The 18,166-nt window shown below is 34.4% G+C and overlaps 1 protein-coding gene across 7 annotated transcripts in view; it reads right to left on the reverse strand.

Moving 5' to 3' along the window:
* RGS12 (regulator of G protein signaling 12) overlaps positions 1 to 18,166 on the reverse strand; it is an 86,743-nt gene that overhangs the window by 12,959 nt on the left and 55,618 nt on the right. For 5 of the 7 annotated variants that reach the window (XM_048941418.1, XM_048941417.1, XM_048941423.1 and 2 more), the window contains 10 exons: positions 16,287 to 16,466; positions 14,995 to 15,148; positions 13,740 to 13,816; positions 11,847 to 12,047; positions 10,856 to 10,929; positions 9,706 to 9,832; positions 8,676 to 8,772; positions 7,220 to 7,296; positions 6,555 to 6,708; positions 3,376 to 3,987 (listed from right to left, as the gene is read on the reverse strand). In XM_048941418.1, coding sequence (XP_048797375.1) covers positions 3,376 to 3,987; positions 6,555 to 6,708; positions 7,220 to 7,296; positions 8,676 to 8,772; positions 9,706 to 9,832; positions 10,856 to 10,929; positions 11,847 to 12,047; positions 13,740 to 13,816; positions 14,995 to 15,148; positions 16,287 to 16,466 — 1,753 coding nt within the window. Of the gene's footprint in view, positions 1 to 2,807; positions 5,547 to 6,554; positions 6,709 to 7,219; positions 7,297 to 8,675; positions 8,773 to 9,705; positions 9,833 to 10,855; positions 10,930 to 11,846; positions 12,048 to 13,739; positions 13,817 to 14,994; positions 15,149 to 16,286; positions 16,467 to 18,166 lie in introns of those variants that run through there. The other 2 variants (XM_048941419.1, XM_048941420.1) reach the window with 2 other exon arrangements.

Below are 18,166 nucleotides of genomic sequence, written 5' to 3' on the forward strand. Positions count from 1 at the left end.
CAACTAGAATTAGGACAATTCTTGTGCTGATCTGATAATATGTACTTCATAGCTAAATAATACTACAGTAATACTTGCTCTACATATTAAGCATTAAGATGTGTTTGAAAAATTATTCTCAAAAGCTCTGAGCTGCAGCCCTAAGTTGTCTGTTTTCTGTCATTGACTTTGCCTTCTCGATCTTCAAATGAAGACTACTCAAGAGTTCCTCCTTACAGGGAAACATTCACCGCAACGGGCCTGGCTTTGCACCGCCCCTGTGTGGTCAGTCAGCTGTCCCCAACCCAACACTTGTGCACAAGGGGCTGCTTTGCACACCCCAGCCCCTTCCCTGCAGATATAAACCTGACACGCACACTTTCAGTGCAAGCATGCCACATCAATTTGAAATGAAGCCACTTCAAATTACATGGTCACCGTTTTTCATTTCCTCCTACCATTTTAATGTAACAAACCAATCAAAAACACATTTTCCATTGAGAGGAGATTATGAATGGATAACCATTAAGGCACTTAAAAAAGCACCCATTATTAAAGATTTTGTCCTTTTAGAAATTGATTATTGACTGGAGATAGCTTCCAGCATTCTTTATTGTGATTGCTATACATCATTTAATAGTCTTTCCATGCAAACTCCATGAAATCACAAAAATAGAAAACTTTTTCATAAATTCAGGGTTTTTTTGTAGATTACAGTTCCTGTAAAACAGTGAGAATAGTGTAAAATAGAGTTAGTGTGTGCACCAAGATTGTAAGAGAGAAGAAAGGTGTTTTCCATAATCTAGTTTTTCTTATTTCTCAAAAAAAAAAAAAAAAAAAAAAAAAAAAAAAGTTTGTCACAATACAGAGAAACTGAGATTTTAGTTTTGCAAAACTTCATTTGATTACTTAAAGGTCTCAGGTGACTATGACAGAAAAAATAAAACACAATCACCAGAGAAAGTAGAGTATATTGGGTGGAACACATGAAAATTCAAATCTGTAAAGGAAATCCTAAAATAATTCAATACGTAGGATATTTGTAATTTACTGTGGAAAAGCCTGCATGATTTTTAAAGGGAAAATGCAACATGACATAAACTACTCCATTATATTTGACAGAGGCCCACAGCTATGTGGGAACACAGTGACTTTTAGGAATAGGTCATTCTGTGCCCAGAACACAAGGAGGCCTAGGTAACAGCACCACAAGCTTCTCAGCAGTACTTATTGATTTATTTATTTATTTATTTATTGATTTATTTTAATTAGGCTTCACAGTACTGTTATGTAGGACTCACCTCTGAGAATGAGAACCATTAAATCTCCAGTACCCATTCAACCCTTCATTTTTCACCCACGATTACCAAATAAAGAGGTTGCTATATTGGTCGCTCCACAACAAATGAACTGAAATCACCAGTTCATTTCTTAAGGACAAGGGAAGAAATGCTTGAGTTTAAAATAAGAAAAGTAATGAATATAAAGTTTAGCCCAGGAACCCAAAGACAGAAGAGACTCTCCTTTCAGGAGTTCTTTCAAGACTCATTTAAAAGAAATCTTCTCTCTTAGCTGCCTTGTGATGCCAGTGTAAATGCTCAGGATTTAATATGTGACCTCTATCAGCACCTCAAGGCAGTACTTGCCTTTGATATTTAAATTATTAACAAATACCATGTTTGTCTTCTTTGTCTCATGGCAATTGCTAGTTCATATAAATTAATCCGGTTTTTGTTGTTGGTTTTTTTTTTTTTTTTTTATTTGAAGACAATTTCAATCATGATTCTTAATCCAGAACTAAGAGAACCGTTTTCAAATAATGAAGAAAATCAAAGCTTAAAACCAGTTTGCATAACTAGGTCTATAATTTATTACTCCTGAGAGAACAAAGATACAAAATACATGTGAAAGCTACACAAAGATTTCTACAAAGTAAAAAGTAGAAAGTGGGAAAAGAGAAGGCTACAGTTCAGTGGTTACACGGAAATGTATGGCATGCATTAAAATACTGTAAATTCATGAAGTTTTTTTTAAGTGCAAATGGGGTTTGTTTTACACAGTTCTCACTGAAAAATAATGCAAATTGATACCTATGTTGTACACTCATCACATTACCAGAAAGACACCAACACAAATCTATGCATATACACATCAATATGTCTGAAGTACATTTTCTGGTTTTGTGTTTGTAGGCACTGTTTACAAGTCTGTTCAATACTCAGTTTCAGAAATTAATTGGTAGCGCTGATAGAACATTTCTCAAATACTACTAACAAAGGAATTTGTTGTTTCAAATATCAAGAGGATGAAATAATTTGCATTGCCATTTATAAGCATCCAACAATCAAAGAAGTATTTACAAATCAGCAACCGTACAGATAAAGAACAGTATCAAATACTCTGTGTAAAAAGATAAATAATTAAAATGTATATTCCCACATCACAAAGAAATGTGATCATACAAATTATGGCACCATATGTTTGTGAAACATCAAAAATAAATGTAGCACAGATATCTCTTCTTATATTTTACATCAAAATGTACAGTACAATGACTGTAAAATGTCAATGGCAAAACACCCACAGTCTTCAAACTCTTGTTTCTGGTAATAGCAGATATAACTGGAGTCCAAGTTTATAAAGAAATTTCGTATTTCAGCCTTGGGCTAATATTGCTCTGTGATATTGCTAGACCACAAAACTTGCATCCTAAAAAAAGTTACATAATTTCTTTAAAATAATCTAATAGAAAGAGCTATTTTGTTATGACTGTTCTGGGGAAAGTGTGATAGACATAACCTACTTCCCTGGGTAGCAAAATATGAGTCAAAAAAAAAAAGAGAAAGTTTTATTTCTGACTAAAAATATCTAATTCTGTTAGAGTTGATTTACCATTTAAGATTTATCTATTTCAGGTTTTAATGATATACAATCCTGCAATTTCCAAAACGTAACCAGGGATCCTTCTAAAGCACATAAAATTCCAAACCATAATTGTGCATCTCATAATGACAAATGGATCAGAAAATCTGGAATGCAATAGTGTAACAGTGTTACGCAGCTCAAAATGCTGATAATTTGTTCTGCATCCCTTGGGTAAAGAACAACATAATTATAGCATACGGAGGTACTTTAAAGGTTTGTCTGCACGTGTCAATTTGTGGCCACATGCCAATTCCAAACAAATGCACATTTTTAAAGGCAACAGGAAATACTACAGTTAAGACAGACTAAGGCAAAGAAAATCTTTTTTGGAAAAAAAAAAAAAAAAAAGAAAAAAAAAATTAAGGTGCAGAGAGATTTTCTTTCTTGTTTTAATAGGTTCAAATACTGATCAGCAGTACCAAGGAAAAGTAGTTTTACATAAAACGAAAAACTATTAAAATCTAGAAATACCTGAATTGGATCTTTGAAATCCAGATTTTTCCTGATTACCTGCAGAAGGAGTTGGGGGTGGATAGTTGGCTTCCGTGGGTTTACTGACGTCTGACGGCTCTGGTGGCGGTGGTAGCAAAGTGCTGTTAGGGCTACTAATATCTCCTTCAGCAACAAGAGTCAAGTCTGCCACATTCTCATCGTCTATCATCTGTATGCCTTCAGCTTGTAATTCTCTTGACTGCCTTTTCCATATTGTTGCACTGTTCTCATGTGCATGTGGAATCGGAGACAATGCAGTATTAAAAGGAACACTGAAACTCTTCTGACTGTGGAGTGCTGTCAAAGCAGCTTTATGTTTATTTTCTGAATAAGCCATTTTCTTAACTGAATTTTCACTGTAGCTTTGTATGGGCTCCTGTTTTCCACTTGGTGATGTACATCCATCCTTTTCATCATTTTTTGAAACTTGCCTGCTGAGGCCTTTAGGGCCTATTGGAGTAGATGAGGATGGTTCTGGTCCAGTGGGTGGTAAACGAAGAAAGTCAGGAAGAATAAGGTCTTCTTTCCTTAGCAGTCCACGTTGGTCATCTGCTCTGTTACTTTGAGCTTTGGATATGAGTTCAAAAAATTCTATTGGGGAAAAACCCAAAATTGACAAGTTTTTGTCAGAAAGTGCAATGCCATTAAAACGTAAATTTTCAGAACATTTATTTTCCATGAAGATCTTCAATTCTTTCAATGCTGCCTTGAAATAAGATCCCGTGTTAATTAGGAACTTTTTCAATTGCAGCAATGTTCACTAGCATCTCTATAATTAAGACCATCAGGATTGCTATTGTAAGAGTTTCGCAGTTTGTAACAGCTGCAATTCACTGAGCCTTGAACACATCTTCTATTTTTATTTCCTATTTTACATGCTTAATAAATCTGTACACATACAGGTTTTTTTGTTGTTTTGTTTTTTTTTCTTTCTAATTCTTTATACAAAACAAGGCTCTGTTCTTACTAACAATGGGTTCATGTTTTATGTTCTGGATGGTACTTTACCCATCTTAACTCAAAAATAGTCATGCCATTTGAAAGCTCAGATTCAGAATGTTGGAAACTTCTTTGTTATATTGAGTTTTTTCTCAGTTTAATAATATTTTATCACAGTTCAAATTCAGTTCATGGTGTAGTTTTAATCCAGGATGTTATCATCACAGAGCATGATCAGATGATGATTTAATTAATCCCATTTTACTCTGCAGTGCAGTGAATTGGTAGCATATAGGTAGTCAATAACCATGAAAAGAGCTATTAATAAGAATGATGGGGCAAGGATTTTTATAGAGTTTTTAACACAATTACAAGTGATTTACTGATCATGTCTTTACTGATGCCCAACGCTTTAATGTTTCTATATATAAATAACATCCATAGTAAAACATCATTGTTCTAGAAAGCCTCAAAACTTGGCAACAAGAAACTTATATGTCATAAGCTGAGAATCATAACACTCCTCAAAAAAGAAGCATTGCAACAATAGACAAACTCTTTGGTACTAATTATATAAAAATATGTAACTCTTAATATATAGGGTCTCTGCATATCCTATTTTTTTTTTTTCAAGAAAAAAGCACTGAGATACAGAATATTAAAGATACTTAGAAATGCCATCTCCAACAGATGAATTAAAATCAACAGAAACACTGTTCAAAGCAAGAGCCATTACAAAAGAGAAGCACAGACTATTAGTGTTAATCTAGCATAATACAAAGTCACGCATTTGCACCGGTACGACCTTATTGATAATCTAATCCTATTTGGCAGGCTTTGAAATGTATGTATAAAAATGATTTTTTTTTAAAACATGCTTTGTCAAATGCCATATAATCTCAACGTAGCCAAGATGGAAGCTTCAAAATGCTTCTTATTGCCAAAGTTTTGCAAAATGGCAGTATGCGTATTAAAACATGCAACATTTCTGAAAAGTGTCATACAAAAACATTCCTTTCTTAAATTTCAAACTTCATAAGACAGGGTTTGGATTGATTTGTTTTTTGGTTTTTTTTTTCCATTTAAAAAAAAAACAGTCTACAACATTGTGCAATATTTTCCAAACTTGGACAAATTTCACAAAATTCAAAATAAAATGCAAAAGCCTCGAATTCTGAAGTTTTCAAATTATGTTAATGTTTTACTCAGCCCTAGGAAGAAAAATGAAGATATTAAAATATTGAAAACAAATTAACAAAATAGTAAGCAACAGAAAATAATTTAAAATGCACTAATATTTTCTAATAACACTTATGCTAACAAACATCTATTTTACAGTAAAAGCATCAGTCGCATTTTTTTTCCATTCCAGTCAGTGGATATTTTTTCACAGGTGAACATTCATTTGCTCTGTAACTATGCACAACCAGGCTTTGGATATGCATATTAGTTAACATTAGCAGTAAATACCAACATATAGGTTAAGTATATCCTCTGATGTATATATATTTTTTGCTACCCTAGGGCAGAGGGTGGTATGTCAACATATCTACTGCTACACCATTTTTATTCCTTTCACTCCCATCAACATCCTTCTCTTAAGAATTCAGTTCCAATGCCTTCAATAACACTTTTACTTATTTTCTGCTTGTAACTATCTTTTCAGAGCAGTTACTGAATGTCAGCTAAGCTTCTGCTCTTACTCCACAGTCATCATCAGATTGTACTGCCCTTACTGTAACTGACCGAAGCAAAACATTTCAAAAATGCTACCTGAGTAAGTTAGGGTCCACACAATTGTGCAGAACACCTTTCACTTCTACAGAATCTTATGTAAAGATGCACAGAAAGACAAGTTTCTACATACCTTGCAAAGTTGCAAGGGGCATCCAATGGGATATTCAGCTGCAACTGTGTAACCAATTTCTTTTCATTTTACTTGGAATTAGGCATCTTTCACTTTTGAAAATTCCACTCGGCATTTATGTCTATCTTTAGGTACTGCATAAACTATATCTGTTTTCTTATGTAGTCTTAAAATTTTACCTTCAGCTTCAAAAGCTTTATAATTCAAACAGTATCAAACAAAAATACAAAGCTCATGACAGATTTTCAAAATGCAGTATTAAACACACAATACTTTTTCCTACACAGACATAAAATTCTAATGTTTCCAAGATTATTTATGCCATTACATAAGCTATATAAAATTCACATACCCTCTGCTTCATCCAAATTTATTTTCTGACATTTTTTTTTCCCAATCTTTGCAATAGATTCTTCTCTCTTTGACAGCCGGACTTCCCTAGCATTTTTTCCATTTTCGCCTTTCATTTTGATAGAATTAGACTTTCCTAGAGTTCTTCCCTCTCCCTGCATTAGAAGGAAAGTTAAGGTATACTACTTACATTTAGGCTATATCATTATGTTCACAATACAGTCTAAGCAAACAAAAAGTTATTTTGAAAACACCACCACAATCAATGTCTTAGTTTAATCTTGATTACTGCAAAAACACATTTGCCTTAACACTGGCCAAAAAGATATAAATCATAGAACATTGTTTACTTTGAAAAAATCACATTACAGAAAGGACCTTTGAATTTCAGAGTGACTCAATAATTTTTAAGTACAGATAAACTTACGATGCCAAAATAAATAAATAATACAAATAGAGAAAGCTATTGGATTCATCATGAAGACAGAAGTTCTCACAGATAAATGCTATCGACAGTGGAAATATCCCAGATGAATTACAGCTATGCTCTATCTTGTTACACAATTTGGCTGATTCAAAATCATGGATAAATGCAACTTTCAGTATACAGTTCCAGAAGGAAACGAAAGATGAACTGAAGGACAAAAATCATTGCAGAAGACTTACAGTAGATACTTGATTTCTTGAAGTAGTTACAGTTGCACTCTGTTTTACGGATGCACCTTTTTGTTTATCTGTAAACACTAAACACAAACATTGCTTCTATAACTACAAATTAATAATTTCCCAAAGTAACAGTTAAGTGACAATGATGCACACAACAGACTTTTTGCTTTAAAATTTCACAAAGGTATACTCAGAAAATAGCTATCAGAGCTGATATCCCTGACACTTTCACTCTCAAAGCCTACAAGAACCTCCCTCTCATCTTCAATTTTTCCTTAAACTAGCAGTACTTTCAAAGTGTAAGGACTCTGAAGTTTCATTTACATTCTCCTAAATTTACTGTTAATTTAGAGGAAATAGGTTTCAAATCTCAGTTTCAAATTCAGTCTCTAATTCACAAATTTAGAAAATCCAATTGCAACAAGTTTTTAAAAATCATCAAAAAGAAAAGACCACTGAAAGGTCACATTCAATTTTCTCCAATTACTGCCCTGTGTCACTGTTAAATGCCACAAAATGAGCCAACTGCTAGGAATGATCCTATTAAAGCCTATGATTTCAGTTTTAATAATAGCTGGCAGCACATAGGATTACAATTTTATTTATAATCCCTGAATTAATTATCCTCGAGAGTATTTAGAATGATTTTTTTTTTTCAAAATGGCAATTGATTTTATATCCTAGAAAAATGACAAACCTGCTGTTCCTCAAAAATACCTTAAAATTTACTCTCGTAGGTCTTCTTCAAAGAGGATTTCTGTGCTAAGTCAATTCAATTTAGCCACATGTAATTTCATTTCTAAAACTATATGTTCTACATCTGCGAAAATGTGTTCTAATGAAACTGCTTCTTTCCTCTCAAGGCTGCTTATATTAAGCTAGCATGTTAATTGTGCAAAAAAAAATTGTCAGCTGCTCTGAAGTTGATTAACATACATTTTTCAAATGCTTCTGTCCACAGAAATAACAAATCATATAATTATCTCCAAAACCAAAAGCTTTAGAACTGAGATATAGGCTCTGCTATTTCCTTATGCTGAGGAGGGGGCTTATCATAGCAGTACATACAGTTGATGCACAAACTGCATCTGTCTTACTCATACAAAATGATTATTTTTACTTAATTGGCAAATTCACAGAAGTTATTTGGCATTTTATTCTCATTAATAAGACTACGAACTATAGCCTTAAATGTGTATGTGGAACTACTCAAGTATTACTTGTGCAAAATTTCTTATGGCAATGGTAAAGAGCCTGGTATAAACAGGTTTATTTATACTTTGATGTTTAAAAACGGTGTTCCTTTTTTTCTTAAGAAAAAATACATGCTACATGTACATGTTACATATGTAAATCTAACCACATTTACCTTATCTTTGTGCCAACAGAAGAAACTAAGCAGGTACAGTTTACTGAATGACTTGACATCATAAATAAAAGCTTTATAGCACCTTACCTCTACCCTTTGTTGGCTCTTTTTCATCTAGAATAACCCGCTGACCATCCAGATTAGATATAGGGACACCAAGATCAAGTGGTTCCTGCTCACCATTCTAAAGTCAGATCACAGTTTGTATACAAAAGAGAAAAAGCTGTTTTCAGAGCAAATTTACACAGTTGGACTTTTTTAAAGAAAATGAGAAGTTTCTGTTTCACTGTAACTTCTGTAAGTCCTCCTCCCACCTTCTGTTTATTTCATTTCTGTTCAGTTACTTTGATTACAGTGAGTTTAACTCATTTATGGTATTTGGGGAAAAGAAGACACAAAGAGACAAAAGAATCCAATGTATGAGCACATACAAATAATCCAGGACCATTACTGTGTATGTTTAGACAACCATTTTGTAGAAAAAATATGAGATCATTTTCTATTCTAAATTAAACATATTTTTGTAATTTTATGATTTCATTAAATGAAATTATCTTTATACCAAAGTGTTCTACAGATATTTGGAAAACATGGAGTGGTGCAGCCACTCCAGAAATGCCACAAAATGTAATTTCATTTCCTGATATTTCATTGTAACAGAATGCTAGGAAATGCTAGGCCAGTTTTTAGTAGTAGACAAGTGAAGTTAGTCTGCTTTTGCAGAAATATTCTCCATGTGGATTTGAAACAGCTTCCATGATTGCCAGGATAACGGGAATTCACAGGATAATAGCTTTAACTAATCTCAATCAAATTCCACTGGCTAACAAAGGGAAGAGTTGGGCTCTGGAAGAAAAGCTACGTTCAAGCTCTGCTATTTCAGATGCTAGATTTATTTTGAAGGAGAATATGAAAAGATGAAGACTAAAGCTTTGAGGTAGCTGGTATTAAGCATAATGGCTATGACTATTCTTCATTTTCCATATCCGTACTTAGTTCTAACTACAGATTTTAATGATGTCTAATTATTAGGACAGAAAAAAAAAATCAGGAACTATCACATACTCTTCTCCAGACAGAAAATATTATAGCTTGAATTACATCAAAAGATACTTACTAGTCTTGCCACAAGCTCATTAAGATTTAAACCATATTTTGCAACCACAGGCCTTAGGACCTCTGTTACTGGTTTGGTGGGTTTAGCCTTCAAACCAACTGATCGATTGATTGGAACTAGATCCAGCCTGAAACACACAATTGCCACAGTAGGTATGAATTATTCTAGTAAAGTGTTAAAAATATATAAAATCCAATAGACAGCAAAGTTGCACTAGTTTACAACTACTAACTGCATATGGTAAAACTCCAGTAACACAAAAGCAATACAAATAAAATTTCCATTGTTTCATCTGCCAAAGCTGAATGATAGCATGAAGTACCCTAATGGCATGGTGATCCTCAGACCAACTAAACACGTGCCATGGCCCTTCCCTCTGACATTGCTCCAGTCATTATGGTCCAGTAGTGCTCCAAAGTAACTCCATGCCCACACTGCAGCACTGGATGGAAGAAAAACATCTCTTCCCACTGTCACAGTAACTCACAACATACTATTCCAAGTACCTCACGTAGTCCATTACTTGAGATGGGCTTGGACAAATTTTGTTCTTGTTGCTGTTCACATCAGCTTCAGCTTGAGCAGTTAAGACACTGAGATCATAAAGTATTCAGATGTCTCTAACCTAGACACAGGCATCTAACTTCTGTTTCCATCTAAGAGAGCACAGCAGACAATCGCCTTTTTCAGCATTTAAAACTCATTTGGTACTGCTCTAATCAGTTTGAAGTGGTCCAGTACCCATATTTCTCCCCACTGATCCTTACTCTGATTGCCCTTGCCTGAATTACCCCTTAGAAGTATCCTAATCTCACAATTGCTTGTAGAGAAAGCAGTTAAATAGCTCAAAAATTAAAGAATATCAGGGCTTAAACACAGGCACGACGTGGAACAGGGATTTGTGTGCACTCAGAGACTCCAACTAAAAACCTCTCCCCTGCTTAATTTTCATTGCAATTCAAAGTAAAAATGGACTTGCGCGTTTATTTAAACAGAAACTCATAGAATTAAGACTAGATATTTTTACAAGATTCAGAACAATTCTTTTAGACATTAACTGCTGTTCCATTGCACAGGTAACCAGCAATATACCATAGTGCACTTACAAGTTGGGGCAGAAAATGCCAGAAAAAGTGTTTTTGACTCTTACCGAAATAAAGTGCGTTTTTCTAAGCGTAGGTCCCGAGACTCCAGGATGCTACTGTCTTGGTGCAATACAAGTGGCTACAGAGCATGGGTCAGGAAAAGAAGAAGAAAGAACAAATTAATTTTTAAATACGGAATATAAAACAGCTATTTCAAAAAAAAGTTTTAAAAAGTTATCCAGAACACTCAGAAAATTACTAGCATAGGTTGCATGCATTCTAGTGGATATTAATTTAAAATAAGTTAAAAGATTAACGCATATTGTGAGACCATGATCAAACCTCAGCTTCACTGTCATCAGCAGGTGCTTAGGAATTTGGCATTTTAAAACAAGCTAAGATCCTTCAACTTAAACTATTATAAAGGATGATATATTAGAAAATATGGGCAGTTAGCAGTCATTAGAAGATTTAAAAGAATAGGCACCTAACTATGTATGCATACCACTCTTCATCACTGTTATCACCTAGATTGATCATAATAATAAACTTAAAATAATAAGCATTTCAGATCCACAGCTTCTCCTGAATTGCAGACCCTTCTGTTGGAATAAGAGACATCACCTCCATTCAAGATGAACTGCTGCCTTGGAAATTTTCCTCAGTATTAAAATTTGTACCTTAATTCCAGCATGAATTCATCTCCATAATTTTTTTTTTTTTTTTTTCCCTTAATGGAGCTCAGTGTGTATCACACATCTGTTTTAGTATGTGAATATTTCTACACGCCAACCCTTCCCCCTGAACAAACTACAAGGCCTAGACATCTAAATTAACCTATTACTATGAGGAAACTATTATAAACTCTTTTGCTTTCTCTAATGTGGATACCACAACCAAAGTTACTCCAACTGCAGTTTCACTAAATTCTCCTACTACTAACTAAAATTGTCAATGTAAAGCTATAGGGAGAATCAGGAAATACGTATTACTATTGAGAGAACAGAGCTTCTTATGAATAACTATGAAAAAAGCAAGCACAAAAATATGCTGTACCTTATCACCTCCAACTAAAAAAAGGTCCACTGCAGCTATGTTAATGCCATGCTTCTCACAGAGTCCAGACAGCACCTCTTTGATAGAGAATCCAGATTTAACAGCCATTTTGCTGGATGAACCATCTGGAAGGTTTACACAGCAGTACTTGGGGGATTTCTCTTTATCTGGTACAAATGCAGGCAGTCTGGAGGCTTCAGACTTGACAAGAACAAGAAAGAGAAGTCAATGCCCAATGGAAAAACTGGGAATACGTATAAGCTTTCAGATTCTCTATGAATCAAACCAACTCAAGTCCATACTTTTAGGTATGTTTTGAAATCCTCCGGAATATCATAATATCAAATGAATGTACATCATGAAAGAAAAAAACATCAGATGACAATGTCACAGCACAAACCTTAATTTGAGAGCAGACAATGTTGTAGACTGCTGAGTGTGTAAAACAGATTACAGGATTCTGGTGGTACAGAGAACAACTCTTAATCAAAGAACTCTAATAACAAAACCAAACCTTATTTAGATTCCTAATAGTTAAGTGTCTATACACAAGAATCATCCACTGAGGTAATAATTACCATTGGCACATTATGAATCAACACTTAAGTGACAAGAATACCTACAAGCATCAGGTTCCTCAAAAAAAAATCTCCTTTTCCTTCACAATCATCTGAATGCTATATATACAAATGCAGCATATTTAAATATTTTTAAAAAATCACTTAATGGTCAATTTTTTTATTTTTTATTTTTTTAATTAAAAAGGGGAAGGAAGCACAATGTTACAGGTGAAGGGAAAAGGACATAGCATAAACCATTATCCTACAGTAACAGGAGAACAATAATAGTATCACATAATATCAGAAGCATATCTGAAAATTTAACAAAAAGCCCACTTATATACTTAAAAACACAGGATCACAGAATGGCCAGGGTTGGAAAGGACCTCAAGGATCATGAATTTCCAACCCCCCTGCCACATGCAGGACCACCAGCCTCCCCATTTAATGCTGGACCAGGCTGCCCAGGGCCCCATCCAATCTGGCCTTGAACTCCTTCAGGCACAGGGCATCCACAACCTCTCTGGGTAGGCTGTTCCAGCGCCTCACCACTCTCTCTGTAAAGAGCTTTAAGAAAACACTACAGAAATACCATTTTCAGCATTCTCTTAGGCTATTCATTATGCTTTTCCTGTTTTTTTTCTTGCCTCTTCCCATCCAAATCTCAATAACTTTGTAACTTAATCAGCTGGAGTAGGAAAGAAAAAAAGGGGGTGTTGTTCACAGCAGATGGGGCTTTCTGTTTTTTAAACTAGTACTTTTCTGCAATAGAAATAAACATAACTTGGCCATGCGTGGGCAAAATTATAGTTGCTATAATCCAGTCCATACAGCAGTTTAGAATCTATTTATCACAGTTATCAAAAACCTTTTCAAAATCCTTTTTTTTTTCTTTTTAAAATTATTTCTCCATCTCAACCTAGGTGAAATAAAATTATAAAATTATGTTCTATTGTTAAATGTTGCATTTTATTCCTTTCACACTGCGAACGTAGAATTTGATGGTTAGAAAGCAGTGTCTTCATTGATTATTTCCATACATACTAACACAAAAAGGGTTTAAAATCAAATTCCCTACCTCTTTTCTCACATTAAAGGCGCAGAGTTAAGTCATGATGACAAGAAGAAAAACACACAACTTTAAGAATATAAAAATAAAAGAGGAACAACAGACACATTGGTATCAACACTGGTTAAATGGAGGAAAACTCTGCATCATTCAAGGATGCTTTCCCTAAGTATTACTTCAAGCAAATTACTTCACACATCTTAGAAAATTAACAATTCACTGTTTTCCCTGTTTCCCACTTTATTTTTAAGAGCCAACCATTACCAAGTCAAGACTAGCTGTTGAAGACATGGAGCCTTGGGATTCCCGCCTGTATGATAATCCATTGGACTGAATAGAATCTGTTCATGGGAAGAATAAACAATCAGTAAAAATGTTTATTTTTATTACTTGTTACAATACTGAAAAATTGTTGTAGAACATTAGCTTCTGGTGTCAGAGAAATCGCTTTTTCACTACATGAAAAAAAAAGTATTCATACTATAAATGAAACAATATTTGGTTGAGTTATGTAACCCCTGAACAGCCTGATTTGTTTTTGTATTCATTTTTTTTTTATTCCTGAGATATTTTTTAAAAGCCTATTATTCTTAAGACTTTAAAATTAGTTTACCTTCCCACATATTTTGAGGGGCTGTAAATGTGTTTTTAAACTGTAGGCTTAGTGTCAGAAAAACTAAGATCTTGGGACAGTCTCTTTAAGAAGCCTATAATCTCAGGAAACACCTCTCATAACTTTTTGTATGTGAGTATAGTAAGAACACAACTACTCAAAATTATCTCATGGGACCAGAGCTTTACTAGAAAATAGACAAGAAGAATCCACAGACATCACGTTCTCTAAATCTGGTACTTCAATGAAATTTTGAGTTAATCCAGCACATTCAGCTCTCCCTCTGGAGGCCACGTACTGGTGCATTCAGAGTAGAAGTCTTCCCTAAACTCTTGGAAACAGTTTAGTAACAAAACAGCAGATTACAATGGTTTTCACAGCTCTGAATCTTCTTCCTTCGTTTTTGTCAGGAAAGAACTAAACATGGAAAGTCATTTCCTAATAGGAAGCGTGAGTAGGGTGTTCAAAAGCATATGTGCTTCTGTGGTAATGAAAGAATGAATGCTAGGTCAATGTTGAAGGAATTTTTAAATATCTAGCTATAGCACTACTTGTATGTACAGCTCCTGAACTTCTCTGCAAAGAGCTGAAATTATCTTACTAAAAAAAATAGTAGCTCTCTGCTAGAAAAAGCAATCAGCAGCACAAAGAAGAGCAGAGTGTACTGTAAGGCAGACAACTGTCTCTTAGAAGTAAATAAGATAAGGTTAAATATTTTCATACTTTTATTTATTTTTATACCTGCTTTTTTATGAATTTCACAGTAATAGTAGCCACCCTTTGGCCTTCTGATTAAACAGCATCTTTTCCCTCTGTCACACCTACAGACTTGCTAAGTGAACTCAGTATGAGAATTACATCTACTGCTGAAACAACTATGCAACAATGTAAAACGTGAACACTCACCATTTTGATAATCACCATTTTCCTTTCTCTTCTGTGATTTTCCCAAACTCTTACTTCTTGACCATGAGAAAAATGTCCCCCTTTTTTTCTTCTCAGTATCCTCCTCTCCTGACTCTTCATTTAAGGATCTTCCTGACTTTGATTTACCACTTAGCTATCACCAAAAGACAATTAAATTATTGGCTGGAACACAACTATAAGCATGTCATCTAAAACAACCCTTCCTACATTTCTTCCTGATGGCCAGGTTAACCATCACCTCTACTGACTTAATAATTATGAAACAAAAAGAAGGAAACAGACAGTGGGTATGAACTACTATGCAAGGACTATTATTGACAGTAAGCCATTTAGAGCTCCTGTAAATATGAAAGAATTCTCCACAGCTTACCATTAACTGTGGAAAAGCCTTCAGCCTTATTTTTATAAGAAGGAATTTCCCTTTAAATATTTCAGAAATTTTTCCTGGACTAAGCTGAAACATGAACTGCACTTAAAAATAATGGCAATTTGCTGTTTTATATTTACATGTACAATCAAACTATTTATTAGTGCCAAAGAATACAGGAATCATTGCTATTAAGCTAAAACTGTTTTTAACAAGCTACTACTCTTGTTAGATTATTAGACTACTCCTTAAAGCACTACTTTTAAAGGTTCCTCATAGAAATACATAAAAGCAGATGGGCTAACATGTAGAGATTGACATGAAAAATGCTAAGTTATAATTTACCCATACAGTTATGTAATACTACGGTGGCATCATCTTGATGAAGAAGATAAACTCTAATGTTAGGAGATCAGTAAGAGAATGTGTCCAATTTTTAAGCAAATGCATCTGCTTTACACAGAATCATCTTTTGGTATAAGAAATTCAAAGCCCATCTTCCACAAAAATGAGCTAAGCTAGGTTAAGATTTCTCAATTTCTGATTGTGCTCTCAGCAAAAGCTAAAATATCTTAATTCCAATAATCGATCAAAATAAGCCTCTCAACTGACGTATGACAATAATCCTAAGTTTTTATTTGTAAATAGATTTATATAATAATATAGATTTCAAATTCTAATCAAGAATTCAACAGCTAAAAATCTGAATCAATGTTAAGGATTAAAACAAAGTGTTTTCCTGAATAGGATCCAGAATTTCCATTCTGTAAATTTAATATTTGCCAGCATCATTAGGCAAACATTCTACTTGGTTTTTATGTATTGTCTTTCAACTTTTTAAAGAACTTGAAAAACAGTATTTAAGAGCACTTAGATTTCAGATAACAACAAAATCAAAAGTAACCTTTTTTGGTGTTGAGATATTGGACTTCTCTGAACTAATACTGTGTTTAGAAGTGGGGCTGCTGGGAACACGCTGCGGATCAGGAAGAGTCCGACCTTCAACTTCGGCTAGGATGCATTCTTGGTAAAGGGGGGATTTGAGAAAGCGAGTATAGCTATCAAACTTCATCAAGTTAAAAATCTGAAAGTGAAATACAACAGATAACAGTTAGACAAGCTTAAATGGCACATGAAGAAAAGATGCTATTTCAGCCAACTTCCACAAAGCTCAGCACACGAACATAGCAGAAGGCACGATTTTGCTTATGCCTGGTTAAGTACATTGTCCCAAATTAAAAAGAAGTACAATTTGACACATTAAGTACAGGTTCAGACAGATGCCTATTTCCTGACAACACCAACCTCATATCTTATCTGACACTGCATTTATGTCTGCACAGTCTATGCAAAGAACACAACAAGTAGCTACTTGAAATATTTTCAAGAGATATTACATCAGTTCTATAAATTACTTAGTATTTGTTAAATTATACAAGTGCATTTTAAGGCAGCTGTGAATGAGAAAAGTATTTATGGTCTAAGACTCAGAAAAATGATGTATTGCAGTATAAAATAGTAACCAATTACAAAATTTACACGTTCACTACTGACACAGGAAGGAGCAAAGAGCTCTTTATAGGATCCTTAACATAATGTTTATAGGCCAATCATAAGAAACAAAGTATCAGTGACTTTGGAGGATCCAAAAGTCAATGTAGCATAAATAAGACTTGGTAAAAGAACAGGTTACCTAAGATGGCTGTTCTGAGTACAATTAACACACACCTGTATACCAGGAGGAAACATCTGAGGCTAATTTAGCCAAAGCTAAATTTATGCAAGGAAAAGAAAAGTTTTTTTTAATCAACTGCTAAGCTATTTGGATTTTTTTACTCTATTTTTGCAAACCTACAGTTTTAAGTCAATTCATATTCTACCTCTGCATCTTCTCTCATGATTAAACTAACTACACATGATCTGAAAATCCAGTATGAATAGCTCTTCTTTTGACATGACTGATTTCCTACAAGAGAAGAATGGTATGCTGGCTATGGCATTCCCAATAGTCTACATAGAAGTCCATCATTAAGCCACAACGGGCCTCACTGCAGGCAGAAAGCATTTTTCAGACTGAGACAACCTTCTCAACAAGCCTCAGCTCAAAGCTTTACTGCGAAACAGCAAGATAGAGCAGAAAGAATTTGATGCTGCAGTGTCACAGAAACCTAATGCAATCTGTATGCTGGCTTCCAACTTCTGTTCTCACCTTCCCTCATACATTTCCATTCTGTCTTAGGTGTTACCTGTTGTCTCTATTGGACCCTCTAACCAATTGCTTTCATATGGAAAAAATACCACTGTAGGGTTAGTTTTAACAGTTTAATGTGCTTAATGTGTGAAACAGCTGAACACAAAGCCTAATGAGCCCTCAGTGCAGTGTCAAAGAGACAATACAGTGTCAGTGACCCTTCCCAATTGACAAACTGCTCACAGAGGGAAACCTCTCTATGAAAAACACAATCCACAGTTGCACTGGTAAAATGCAAAAAGGCAGCATATCATCTTCAAGGCAAGGCTCAACAAATGGTGTGGTACACACAACACACACAGCTGCAGAAACAGTGAGTTCTGTTGAACTCAAAGAATATTACTGCTGTATATTACACAAAATTAAAGACAAGTAATTATAAGTATTAAAACGCTTCAATCTCATGCACTCACAGATACACTGTTGATACAAGGTTATCAGGGAAAAATGGAAACAGCCTGCATACTCCATATAAGCAGATAAACATAGGATATTATTTTGCAATGCAGCTAAAATCTTGAACTTTAATAGTC

The sequence above is a fragment of the Lagopus muta genome, chromosome 4, assembly GCF_023343835.1.
Source record: "Lagopus muta isolate bLagMut1 chromosome 4, bLagMut1 primary, whole genome shotgun sequence".
NCBI classification, from domain to species: Eukaryota; Metazoa; Chordata; class Aves; order Galliformes; family Phasianidae; genus Lagopus; species Lagopus muta.